Source organism: Anguilla rostrata, chromosome 15, assembly GCF_018555375.3.
Source record: "Anguilla rostrata isolate EN2019 chromosome 15, ASM1855537v3, whole genome shotgun sequence".
Lineage (NCBI taxonomy): Eukaryota > Metazoa > Chordata > Actinopteri > Anguilliformes > Anguillidae > Anguilla > Anguilla rostrata.
The window spans coordinates 19516282-19530612 of NC_057947.1; the positions used below are offsets into that span (position 1 = coordinate 19516282).

At 40.9% G+C, this 14331-nt stretch overlaps 1 protein-coding gene across 1 annotated transcript; it reads right to left on the minus strand.

Annotated features, from left to right (window-relative positions):
* Positions 1–1534: 1534 nt before the first annotated feature.
* Positions 1535–13653, minus strand: LOC135240712 (high-affinity choline transporter 1-like). The gene is made up of 10 exons (XM_064310587.1): positions 13194–13653; positions 12163–12400; positions 11162–11275; positions 10529–10684; positions 10132–10280; positions 9179–9322; positions 8315–8434; positions 7814–7821; positions 6205–6460; positions 1535–5077 (listed from the first exon to the last, which is right to left on the minus strand). Exons 2-10 carry the CDS (start codon positions 12344–12346, stop codon positions 4427–4429), a joined length of 1782 nt encoding a protein of 593 aa, XP_064166657.1. The 5' UTR covers positions 12347–12400; positions 13194–13653; the 3' UTR covers positions 1535–4426.
* Positions 13654–14331: the final 678 nt, after the last annotated feature.

Genomic DNA, 14331 nt, shown 5'->3' on the forward strand with positions numbered 1-14331 from the left:
CAAACACACACTTGCAGAATTGCAGAACATTATTCTGTATATAAGTTTGTAAGACACAGAAACCCATGATTTGTGAGAACTATTGGAGAATAACTGTTCCCAGTTGTGATGAGCAGGTAGCTCTTTTGGAAATATGCACACTATTTAATTGTGCGGCAAGAGTAGGGATCAACCACAATCCTAATGAGAAATGCAAAATATTTATACGCATGACCATTAATAATGGGCACAGAAATCATCTCCACATCATTCATGATATAAAACAAAGCTCACATGGCCTGTAACCAGAATCAGATGATTTTCTGGAGGCCAAATCATCCTTACAATCACAACTCTTTCCATGCTTAATGGGGTAGGACATCAGTCCTTTCCCGATTACGAGCATAGATTGCTCTAAATCACATGGTGACATCATCTCGACAGGTGTTGAACCTCACACCTTGGAGGTCAGAGACAGGATCGGGGGCGGGGGGTTGGGGAGGTGTGCGGTATCTCTTGACTGGTTGGCTGTCAGCTCAGTCGTGGTACGTTACAAAGCCCCAAAACCAGGACGGCGTCTGGTATTTTACTGCCCTGTTGGAGGACCTTGGGCTTTGGACACCCCTGACGGGATCACGACCGAGGGCTGATGGGAGCGGAGTTGACGAGGGCTCTGCGTGCCATGGCAGCGAGATGATTGACCAGTCAGGCGTTTAATCTCAGCCCCGAGGAGCAGCACCAATCAGAACCCGCCGCAAAATTTAATAACTGGGGCTGGTGTCAGGCTTGTCAGACTCATTCGGAGATGAAGACGGGGGTGGAGGGATGCGGTGGGGTTGAGGGGGGTCACGCAAGAAACAGTACTGCAGATTGGAGAAAGAAACCTTTTCAGTTCTCATAGAAAAGGGCCTATTTTTTATTTTTATTTTTTTACAGGAAGATGGTGAAGGGACCATTCCCCTCTCACACCCATCAGATGGCTTACTGGCTCATTCTGGAAAGAGGTGCCCACTTTCAATCTATCATTCTTATTTAACAAACCCAAGACCTCTTTTAGTGAATCCCTTTTTTTTCTTTTTTAAAGTAGGTTTAAAAAAATCAATGGAAACATTTCATGGAGCTTCTATTTTCAGATGTTCAAACATGCAAAATGCACCTCTGGTCAGTGACATACACAGTGCATGCATGTTCACAGATAGAGATTTCAAAATGATAATGGCAATTACTGTTTTGGTTATCAATGGCGATTGCCTTTGGTTCAGTTATCTGATATACCATCATGCACAGCTTTAACACTACAGCAGACTCCTTCAGAGTGGGTTGTAGAACAACCCACCAATATGGCTTATTTCAGTTTTGAATGGACACCGATTGCTACTCAAGAAAGAATGTGCTGATGACCCCCCTTTATTCATTTAAGAATAAAAATAATCATTTTAGAAAAGGAAAATAGATCAAATATATATAAATAAATACTCAAAATAGCTATTGGCACACGGATACGAAAAAGATCATATACTGTATGTATTTTTGCAGAAATAAAACACAAAGCATCAAATTATAGAATTTATTCAATTTATACATTTCACATATTTATCACTATAATTTGTATTCACAACTCCTAAATAAATAGAGATTTATGTATATATAAACAAACGTCACACAATACAATGAATAATCACAAATATATTTGCCTATCTAGCACCAGACATTATTATTACTTCTGGCTACTTTGTATAAGCAAGTGACCCTCACACATTTCGGCATACTACACTGCATGTAAGTTTGCAAATCACATAAAAATGCTTTGTAACCACTTATTTTCGATTAGATCAGTTTAATCGTCAGATACTTTACATTCACATTGATACCGTTGTCTGATACAATTCCTCAACACTTTGCATAGTATCAGACCACGTGCCAAAATGAACAGAATTAAGGCGCTTAATCAATTAATAAATAACTATACTCAGATACAGGGCTTGATTGCCTGAGGCCTTCAGCCTGTGCAAAACCTTTTAGCACAGGCAAAACTAATAACACATCCAATGATTGGTGCAAAACAAATGGTTTTGCATGTGCTAAATGGCTTTACATATGCTAGAAGTCTTAGTAAATCAGGCTATTAATGTACAACAGACGATGAAAACACGACACACATAGATGGCAACTATACAAACAGAAAAATGTCAAATGCTCATCCCTCTGAATTCCACTACCATTTCCCCTTGAATAATTTTAAGCCCTTTTCCTTTAAGCATTTGCGATTAGCTTTGGAAAACTCTTAGTTTCACTGTACACACTTTGCATTTCTTATTTCCATAAAAAAAGGAAGAACTATCATAATGATAATGATATGATGCTATGTCTATATGCTGGCATGACTAAAATGAGTGCATCACGACCAGCCTCCTCCCATAAAATTAATGTCAAAATGAATCTCGATTCTGTACAACCTCTCAAACGTCAAACCAGCCTTACTGCTAATGCAAAACCTTACCAGCAAACCCAACTATAACTGCCAACTTTGTTTAAATTGATGGTTGTTCCTTGGACATCCCGGAGCAGTGACACAACATTTCAACAACTGACCATTTATAACAATAAATATATGTACAGCATGAGGAACAGGGTCACTACACACATGAACAACACCTACATGATCAATTGGACACCAAAATGTGCCCCATAGTTAATTTCCAATTTAAATGTATACATGTTTTACTGGTGTTGTCCATTAGGCTAAATAAATCTTCTTCATACCCTAAATCTTTCCTTGATACTTTGCAAATGCTGACCACTCATAATCTCTGCTACAACTTAAATATTTTCCATACTTGCAGAAAATTGAATTTGGCACAATTCCTAGATTTATGATATCACATCCAACAGGTGGTCAATAGGTATAGTTTTGGCACATAATACTGGTGAAAAAAAGAAAATTGACCCTTTGTCAAGCCAATCGCCCATAGTTACTGTTGCATAAAGCTTTTGGCTCGGAGAGCAACTTTCCAGGGGACAATCCAAAAGCCACAGGGATATCACAACCTTTATTTTAATACAAATTCAAATTAAACAAAAAAGGGATTGTTTATCAGGAAACTTTTTGGTACATCTTAATTTTTTATTTTAATTTTTATTTTCTTTCTGTATGATTGGCTGTCTAACTATGGCTAATTCACTGATGAAATTGTTCACTTCAAGTGATAAAGTGGTTAAGAAAGGAAGGTAAGACTGAACAAGATACGTATCATTAATTTCCATGTACCTTGTCAGTAGTTAGCTAGAAAAGGTAGGTCATTAATGCAATTCAGTATAGATCATAACTAGCAGGCTCACATCATTAATAAAGGTAGAGAGCTTAGTTAACTGCTACATTTTCCATGATCTACAATAGAGAAGTTATGCAAAATAACAAGCAAGCAAAAGCATCAGCTAAATGAGTAATTTATACATTAGACCTACATCAGTAAATTGAGAACTGAAAAAAAGTGTTTTATTTATATTTGAGCAGACGTAGCAAACTGTGTTTACTGATTCACAATGTTGAGAACTTGTCTGTAGTCCAATCCTGTGTTTGCTCATGTTGGTCAAATGTATATCAAATGTATAATAGTACACCTAATGATTTCTAAATTACCATCCTCCATGCTTTGAAGCAAAAGCTTCATGGAGCCAAGAGCCATTAGCAACAATGGCTATCCTATCTGATAGGCAGTCAACTAGCCAATCAAAAAGCTAACAAAGGGTCAATGGGCATTAAATGCATTTTTACAAATGTTAAAGTAGAGACAATGTAGGAAGATGAATCGGTGTCACTTGTTTCATAGACACGGCTGTGTAAATACTGCATAATGACAATGCTTACTTTTTCTTGGATAAAGCAAATATCATACAAATGTTGAGGCAATTATGCAAATACAACTATTATATGTATGAGGTCAGAACCTATTCGAATGTTATTGCTCTGTCTTTTTAAGTATTATTATCCTGTTCCTTCTGAGGAGAATCTTTGATAAAAATAATCAAAGAGTTTCATACATACCCCCGCTAGTTGTTATTCCTTTGAGACCTAATAGCAGATGCTCTTAAACAAGTGTTGTCAATATATTGCACTATTCTCATGCCACACCCATCTCCCTTTAGTACTCTCTGTTTCATTCCCGGTTTTTTCATTATGGAACATCAACACGCCTCCAGAGACTACACTGTTTTACAAATGACTTGGTATAGCAGCAATTAAAAGAAAAACAGAGAGAGAGCTAAGTAACAATAAATAAATGAACACAAATCGGTGAGTATATTAATCTCACTGAAACGCCACTGATCATTATTTAACGCACTGGAAACGGAGTTCACTCCCCCTGTTGGTTTTTGATGTACTCAGCCGATGACTGGGGCGGGGCTGGGCAGGGAGGGCCAGTGGCGGGTCGGGGCGGTTGGAACTCTACTCGTTCTCGTTGTTGGAGGAGTCAGGACTGGATTCCCCGTCGCTCAGGGCCTCTTTGTTCGTGAAGGTGCCGGCCAGCGCGGTGCTGAGCCGCGGCTTGACCGGAGCCAGCTCCGACAGGATGATGTTGTCGTTGCCCACCAGCGTGGCTTTGTCCATGATCTCCTTGCTGTGCTTCGAGAGGACCGCGTCCAAGAAGTCGTACTTCGGTGACAGTTTCCCGCTCTCAAACAAGTACTTGGCCAGGTAGGAGAACAGCACGTTTCCCAAAAAGGAGGCCAACATGGACATGGTCTTGAAAGGGAACCTCTGATTGATATAGTACTCCACATTCTTTGTGAGGTGGTGCACCCTGCTCTCCCGGCTCCAGCCGGGGTAATAGATGAAGGGGGGGAGTTTGAGGTAGGGCTCCCCGCCCCCGATGCGCAGCAGCATGCCAAAGACGTAGCCGGCCACCGAGCCGTAGGTGTTGGTGCCCTTTACGAACAGCACGCTGATGAGCTGGGGGAAGATGATGACGTACACCAGGTCTGAGCTCAGGTACCACAGGCCGTAGACCGTGCCCGTCAGCAGCGCCATGGCGGTGGCCAGGGCGCCGAACACGAAGATGGTGATCCGCATCACCCAGACGATCTCCCGGTCCGACGCCTGAGGTGGGGGGGAGGGTTGGGCAAAACAGCACAACCGGCAGCACGGTTACGCTCAGCGCAATTGCCACCAGATAGAAAAGCGACTTAATAAACCACTTATCGGCCAGAGTGCCGGTGAGCCTTTCTGAAAACGGGACCTCGCTCAACTTAAATGCGACGCGATTAAGGAGAAGCACATGAGGTCAGTTTCCCGTACCGCACAGAGCCATTCGCAGCGTGAGAGAGCCAGCGCTGTCTGGCTCATGAGCGCGAGCTTCCAGGATTACCTGACATGCAGGGCTGCAGTATGCTGTCTCAGAGGCAGCCACTTACGAGCTGCTAATTGCTCACTGCTGTTTTCTGAGAGGAAAACCCCACACGGAAGCTGACAATACATAAAAGACCTCCTCAGTGGACGGAAAAATAATTGCAGCACTGTGGACAAAAAATTTAAAAAAATAGTCCTTGACCGCAAAAGTGCTGCTTTTTCTCTTCAGTTCAATAATGATTCAGTTCAAAAGGAATAACCAGAAGCATTTCACTCAAAAAAAGAAAATAATAGAAAAAGCATATATTTTTTAAAAAGCTCTTCAAACATGTTATTGATTTTTCAGGTATTGCTTTGGCTGAAAGCTTAACACAAAATTGATTCACTGCCTAAATTGATCTTGGCAATGATTTTATTTCTGCACTTTGATTGCATTTGAAATGATTTACGTGGCATTGAAGTATATGCGCAATTGTCACTTAAATGTAATATATTTCATGAATACAAGAACATGGTTTAAAATTTAGTCTCTGCTCTAAACCTTTCCAAGACATACAGTGCATTTTAGCAACAGAACAGGCCACTGTACTGAAGCCACATTTCACTTGCATCTATGCCCTGTGACAGACATGGTGTCTTCAACTTATCCGTGAAAAAAAAACGCACATTTTAAGACAGTAATTACTCAGTGCAAAACGAGATGTATCAATAGAAAGATAGAAAGTGTTCATCTTCATTATGCACTAAAAGAGCAGAGGTCTCTTGTCTAAAGCAATCCAGTGGCTTCATAAAAATGTACCTTTCATTTTGATCAGCAAAAGGAACACCTACGTAAAGTACAATGTGGCGTGAGTGAGACGGACGGGTGTGGCTCTCACCGATTGGCGGAAAGCTAGCTGATAGATGTTCCGGGCAAACATGGAGCTGGCAGAGAGAATGGACGAGTCAGCTGATGACATCACTGCTGCAGACACAGCCCCCAGTCCAAAAAAGGAAATGTAGGGTGGGCACAGATGCTGGAGCACGATGGGTAGAATCATGTCTGATTGATCCCTTTTCATCGGCGGCACTGGCCCGTAGGAGGTCTGGTTCCAGTCTGTTTGAAACGCCCCCCAAGAAAGAACAGGCCATATGCTCAGTGGGTCCAATGGGGGTCTCTCTCTCTCTCTGTCTCTCTCTCTCTCACACACACACACACACAACAGTGCATATACAAAAGTGTGGCAGCAACACTTCAAGGTCTCTACAGTAAAATGAGAGATTTGTATGTAAAACCTTTGGATGTCAATTTGTGTGAGAAATGTATCTAAATTCCTAAGGATATGGTTACTCTCAGCCTGCATTAACCTACATCCAAATTATCATTAACGGCACTTTTTCAGTTATAATCAAAAATCCTGGGGCCAGAGGCAGGGCAGCCGGAACAGGTCTCTGGTAATGTAACGTCAGAAACAGATATCCATTTAATATTTCACAACTGGAACATTACATTACATTACAGGCATTTAGCAGACGCTCTTATCCAGAGCGACTTACACAACTTTTTTTACATGGCATTTTACATTGTATCCATTTATACAGCTGGATATATACTGAAGCAATTTCGGTTAAGTACCTTGCTCAAGGGTACAACGGCAGTGTCCTACCCGGGAATCGAACCTACGACCTTTCGGTTACAAGTCTAGTTCCTTACCCACTGTGCTACACTCCGTCCTACGGAGCAGCACAAACATACCCATGAACTACAGTATACTTCAGCGCTCCACTGAAGCGGTTTCACATCTAGCCCTCATCCTACTCATCCATGAATCCTTTTGTCAATCTGTCTCTTCTTCTTTTTCCCTTGGAACCTGACACTCAACTGTTAATGGAATGTGTCGGCAATGCAAAAGCTTCACATCAACAAAATTAATTAAACTGCTTCAGATGTAATATTTACTGAAAACGCATCGTTAAATGGATACCCTCCAATAATGAACGATAGGGCCCATCTGTTGTTATTTACTCATCAGTGTCTGCAACATTTTCAAGATCTAAAGTGAGCATGATTCCACCCTGGGACCCACCAGCTGGGAGGGGATGCTGCTGGGCTCTGAGACACAAAATCAAAAGGACCAGCCGTACGAATCGCAGCTCTCCAGTGAGGAGAACAGCACTGCACAAACACAAAGACTCCAGCAAATATGTGATCGCAGAGCCCAGAGCTAGTTTTATAAATGCTTCCACATTCATTTATGGCTCTTCAGATTAATTTGGCAATGATGCGAATACAAGTCAGTGCAGTGAAAAAACGTCCATAAATCATACAAGCAAAACAACACCACCAATTAACTGCAGAGTTGGGTTACACCAGTAGTCACAGACTTTAAAAGGCATTCTTTACCGGGTGTGTGTATCCGTGTAGGTCTTACTACAGTGAATACTGTACTTATGTAAACATGGAAAGCACTTAAAACAAACGCATTGTGTAAATCCCTCTGATACTACAGTACATGCTGTAGTTGATAAGAATTTATCAGGGCCTAAACACACTGAATGTTGAGAGAGCCTTAACACACTAAATGCAGTACTTACTAAGTATTTAATCAGGCCTTAACACAGTGAATTCTGGCTGCACTTGGTAAAAATCAGAGGACCTTCAGTGAGCACTGCACGACAGCGTGAGCTGTACGACCCGTGTACCTGTGTGCTGTGTGTGTACCTGTGTGCACTTGTGTTATGTGGGCACCTTGTGCCCTGTGTGCACCCGTGTGCATCTGGGTTTGTGTGCGTTACTGTGTGCACCTGTTGTCGTTACCTGGGCACCTGTGTGTGCGTTTACCTGTGTGTGCACCTGTGTGTGTGCGTTTACCTGTGTGTGCATCTGTGTGTGTGTGTGTGTGCGCGCACCTGTGTGTGTCGCACCTGTGTGACCGTGGTCTACTGGTGTGCACCTGGGTGGCACCTGTGTGCATCGTGTGTGTGTGTGGTGTCTATGGGACCGCCTACAGGCACGGCCATGACCAGGCAGCCGAACGCGGCCAGGAAGGAGAGGACTTGGGCGTAGGTAGCTGAAGAGGCAGAAAGAACCCGTTGAAAATAGACCTGCCAGGGAATCCCCCCCAACATCTAGAAACAAAAACGCCATTGTAAATACAGACACCCAACAGAAAGAAGTCACACACAGGGCTCTGTTCAATCCTACTGCAATGTGATTTGCCCTTAACTTTGAGCAGCAACTTGGCGCCAAGTTCATTAGGTTTTTTTTTTTTTTTGAATCTTACACAACTGTTTCTGTTACTCATACCAATCATCCACAACCATGCCACTGTATAAGTACCAAAAAAGGTACTTCGATTTATTACTCAGGGTTAGGGACAAAATGCATTGTGGTCTGATTGAACGTAAGCCAAAATTGCACTTATTAGTTATTATACATATTACAGGTGGAGTCCTGATAATAAGTGTCACTTTACAAAAATGTAGCTACTGTATATTGAAACCACCATTTGTATGAGGGGTAAATGGGTCTACAGTCATATACATTTCACCTTCAAAGGCTTTTGAATGTAATCAATGAACATGAAGCATAAATTGGTGCTTCTTTTAGGGCTTTCCGAGAAAAAAGAAAAAACTTAAATAAACTTTGTATTTGATTGGCCAACAATAGCAATAGATTTGACATTTAAATTGATAATTAAATCACATAAAACATTTCACATTTCTGAACAAATTGTGTTGGTAGACCACCCTCCACCCACCCTGATGATCATTTGTCAGGGCTCCAGAAGCACGCTTTTCTATGTTTTGACCTCCAAACCCCGCCCCTCAGTTATTAATAATAGCCAATGAGAAGATCTGAATTAAACTTACCAGAAGACAAAAGTTATCCATCCACTGAAATATGTTTTCCGTTTTGATGCTTCCTAGCCAAGGCAGCTGATGGACCTCAGTCTTAGCTGTGAGTCCTATGTTAGACACAGCTGGATTTGACAGTGCGAAGGGCACACTCACCCACTGTAAACGAGAACCAGACAAAATGGCCACTCAGAGCATTGATGATACTCCCCATTGCACTGAAGTTCTTAGGTCTGTGCACACACTTAGATTGATAAAACAGGTTACTGTGACAGAAGTACATGAAGTTTTCTCAGGTTTAAGGGCTTAAAAACCCAAATCATCATATTTGTTTCCTATCCATGTTACACTAATGTCTGACAAGATACTACTGTGAAATAATGGTCAGGTAGTTCAAATGAAAGCATAAATTACAATGACATTCAGCTTTCATAATGTCTGTGCTGCTGATGGGTGGCCAAAGAAGTGTTTGTTCGATCAGTCTTGTCCAGCCACCCAAAAACAATTTTTAAAACTTTTTTGTTTGTAGAATATTGTGATAAACTGGTTTTGAGTGATTGTGCAAACACATCCTTAATTTTCTTTTCCTGCACACCAGGAAACATGGTTGCATGTGAGCTGGACCTATCTACAGTGTAGCTTAAAATTGTTTTTAAAATAAGGCTAACACAAACCTAACAGGATGTTTCAAAAGGTTGCAGATTTATGCTTTGTGTAACCCGGAAAGACACTAGAGTTGTATATTTACACAAATATTGACTGATGCAGTGGTCCATACTGTAGCGAACATGTTAATCACGGTATACAAAATCCCAGACGATATGTAGTCTCATATCACGATATCGATATAATATCGATATATTGTCCAGCCCTAGTACCATCATTCATGAATTATACAGAAGCTTTCTGTTGACTGCCCATGGATGTCTAGTTTTGCAAGGACAGTGTGCCCCTTCCTCCAAACTCACCAGCCCCAGGAAGATACAAAAGAGCTGGACCACATCTGTGTATGCCACAGAATATAACCCCCCTACAAGTGTGTAGAAGATGGCGATGAGGGCGGAGATCACAACTGACATGTTGATGTTGATGTCCACTATCACACTGAGGGTGGCTCCTGTGCAGAAGACATGCAGCCATGTATTAGAGATCTTTACGGAGGGACTGGACTACTAAAGGCTCTGTTCAACAAACGATACTAGAGGAAAAAAAGAAATTACTGCGTAACTATGAAATACATGAGTGCAAGTAAGAAAATTGAAGTCTGTGCAACAACGTAAACTACTACCCTTGTTGAAGTGAATACATAAGCAATATCTTTACATTTTATGGAATCGTAGACATCTTCATTTATGTTTTACGTACCTAGAGCAGATAAAATGGCCGCTGACCAAAAGATCTCTCCCATGAGCGCCGGGATGAAGAGAAGCCCACCCATTCTCTTCCCGTAAATTTGCTGGAAGGGGTCAAGCATGGTGACGTAACCACGGGAGCGCATGGGCTTGGCGAAGAAAAGACCACCTAAGCGCCAAGAGAAAGGCAATGATTCCCCTTTACTTCGTGAAACTAAAAATGAGCTCAGCTATACAGCAGTGATGTGTACAGTAGTTCACGTGTTAATCGTTGCAATCCATTAGTTTTCGGTTTTTAAAAATAAATTCAGTAGAATGGCTGGTGAATTTCAGTGAACCCCACCTTCCCCATATATTCCATCATAAAATACAAGGCTGGTTTTTTAGTAATGAACAATTACAAAGCCGATTGGGAAAACTGTGGCGTCATTGGCCCAAATCTATGTTGTTTCCCAGACATCCGGCAATGCTGCCATTTCGTAATAGAATATACTGTGAAATACTAAATAACTCAGAATCAGTAGCCTCACATTTCGTTGACCTCAGAAAATAGGCCTATCCACTAAACTGGCTGATTCGTCAACCCAAATAAGTGTTTGTGTGTGCGTGTGTGTGTCTGTGCACAGTGAAAAGTAATAGCTCATACCTACTACCAAACTGAGCGCGTATCCAAATGGAGCTTGCGCCCAAGCCAACCCATACCCTGGCAAATAGACATATTCGGCCGTTCCATTGATATAGCCACCGCCGACCCAAGTTGCTGGGGGGGAAGAAAAATCCGTGAATCGCAGAAGTGAATCGCATAAAATTCGAAGTAAAGTGAAGTAAGGTTAATATATACTTCTTTTTTTTGACAAAATGCTAATAGGTTTGCGCCGCAAAAATATGTACATTCTACATATTAAATTTCACAAAAGTCAGTCAATAAAACCTTTACTATATGAACTTAGCAAGTGCCGTCAGTTAAAATAATAGAAATGCATTCTCGATAAAAGTTCTAACTTTGCACATCCTCCCTTGATTTAATATATTGACATAAACGGAAAGGATTAAATTAGTCTTTCAGCACAGATTGCCATTAGCTAATTCCGATGTTATAGTAAAGTATAAATGAATTATTCACGATTTTTCCACATTTAAAGGTTATCCTCAGGGTTTCCTCTGTTATTAAAATAGCATCAAAGGCATTTTGTTTTGAAAGGCTTCGGGCGTATTTAATTGGCACGTACAACACACATGTGCAGCCGGTGAACTTATTGCATTTTTAATGAAAAAAAAAAAAACCTGACTAAAATGTGCACTTTACCTGACAAAAACAAACAACTAGCCTACTAGTTCAATACATATATCAATTGAATTATTTGTTACCCATGACTATTCTCTGCGGAAGCATTTCGTGCGCGCGTGATTTATGTGCGTAAAAGCACACGATAGATAGCTGAATGGGTTTTCTTTACAATTTGCTTGATTTAATTATATTTTTTATGAGCATGCCGATGTTAGTCAACCCTGTGCATAGTTAGAACAGAAGTGGCATAACATGACTTTCACATCAAAGGGAAAAGGGTGCGTCGGCTTCGGTGAAAACAAGTGACATACCAAGTAATTTCTAAAAGGGAAGGAACATAGGTATAGATTTCAACTTACCGGTCATGGTAAATCCGCCAACAAATAAACCTATATCTCTTCCACCGACCATTATATTCTCACTTCGGTCCATGCCCTCCGCAACCCCCGAGTTTTTATTTTTCCAAGCAGCCCATATTCCAACAAAGAGAATAAGCAAATAGAAGATAACGATCGCCACCAGTCCTTCCACGTGGATAGCCATCTTCTACTGCTGAGATCAATGTGTAAGAGCGAAAGACCCGGGGCTCATTTAGACCTGCAGAGAAACGCACACAAACGATTAGACACCCCTGGCGAAACCATAGACCAATGTTGCGCAACAACGTCCGTCACCAGTTGTCTACAAGTTTGTTAAATGAATAATTTGCGCACGAATACACTTTTAATGCCGTCATTATGTATACACTATACATTTAATTCAATATGAGAAATCCACTTGTGACTTAATTTTTCCCAAACTATAAATATTTTAGACAACGGTCCCTTTACGGTAAACAACATTTCAGAGAATGATTCCTCAGGTTTGCGTCATAGTGTCTGCAGATTTGTAACTTTCTAAACGTTTTTATACCCATAGTAGCCGACTCTCGGGTAATTTGCATGGTCTAGCTCTCGTTCTGTGTAATAACAACATTAAAACGGATATTTTCACGGTATCAAATGTTATTTCAAGTGTTCCGTTATATTTAGACTATTATGTTACCTTTTTCTCGGGTGCGCGTAAAATTATCTGAAAATGACAGCCTCATTAACCATTCTGCCAAGGGCCCGGAGGTAAGCAATACATTTAACACCGCTTGGGAGAGTTTGTCGGGCAAGGCACCTGAAATCAAGTCAAAGTAATACTGGCACCTTTTTCTTTTTGTGGAAAAGGTGCCATTAGTTGAAATATAGATACAGCTTCTTGAGCCAATTTGGAAATCTATTTGAGCCTTTTACCCACAACACAGTATAAGATTTGAAATCACGCTTAACTACCTTTGAAACTTCAGAAAACATAAAAACAAGTATCCAATACTGCTTCATTCCGCTTGGAGAGCTCTACCTACCTTTGAATGTTTCTTGGATTGGTGCCGGACACTTACAAACAGTAGCTTTAAAATTACGAAAAATAAAAATCCAAAAACGAAAAGCGCCGGGTTATTTGATGAGGAAGTTTAGCATACAATAAAATCGGCTCAGACCGTGCGTAATTTTTCCCCCGTTTCTTATAAAGGACCAGTTTTCGTCAGAGGTCTGAGGAAGATGGACGTCAGAGATGTGAATGGAAACTGGTTTATGAATAAGAATGTCAGTTTGTGCAAATGAGGAGTTTGCCTCTGAAGGTCTTCCAGGGGTGGATAAAAATAGCAGGGTGGGTTAATTGAAAATAGCATGACGCATGGTGGAGGGGCACACATTCTTTGAAACATTCCATTAACTCATTCGTTTACTTCTAGAGAGATTAGAGAGATTTTTTTTTTGAAAATTCCAAATACACAAATATGTATTTCACACAAAAAGCACACGCAAACCCACACACGCACGTACGCACACATAGCTCGAAAAGAATGCGAATCAAAATTTTGTGAAAGTTGTCCAGGCGAATACACGCCATAATGTTGATATATATCTGATGCATGACAGTTGTTTTTGTCTAATTTACAATAAACATTTGCTTAACGTATAACTGTCAAAAATACCTAACTAATCTATATCGTGTTGGTTTCGTCTGAACTGAAGTGCTTCTGACAAGAACTGATGTGCATGTGAATTTGCTAGATTCTTGAATAATATCTTTCCATCCTCAGAGTGCGCCCATGTGTAAGCCATAAGCATTTAATCGCAGTGACTGCCAACAATAACCTGCTTTAAAATTAACAAGCAGGATTAAATGATGTGTCGAAATAAGCAGAGGAATAAATCTGTCGGGAAGCATTAGAATGTGAGTGGGCAGTCCACACTGCTCCGAAGCACGCCGTCTCTCTCCATGGTGCTGAAGTAGTGAGATACCTCAAGTCATTTAAAAATGAAATAATCTTTCCCAATACTAAACAGCAAAGCAGATGCGAAATTCCTGCGAATAACTCTCCTCTTTACCGGTAGTACTGTTATAATGTACAGAAAGGCATACTGCAGGGCCTATGCAGATTTTGTAGACCATACATAAATCCATAGGCTACTTTTAAACACGGGGCCTTTTTACCT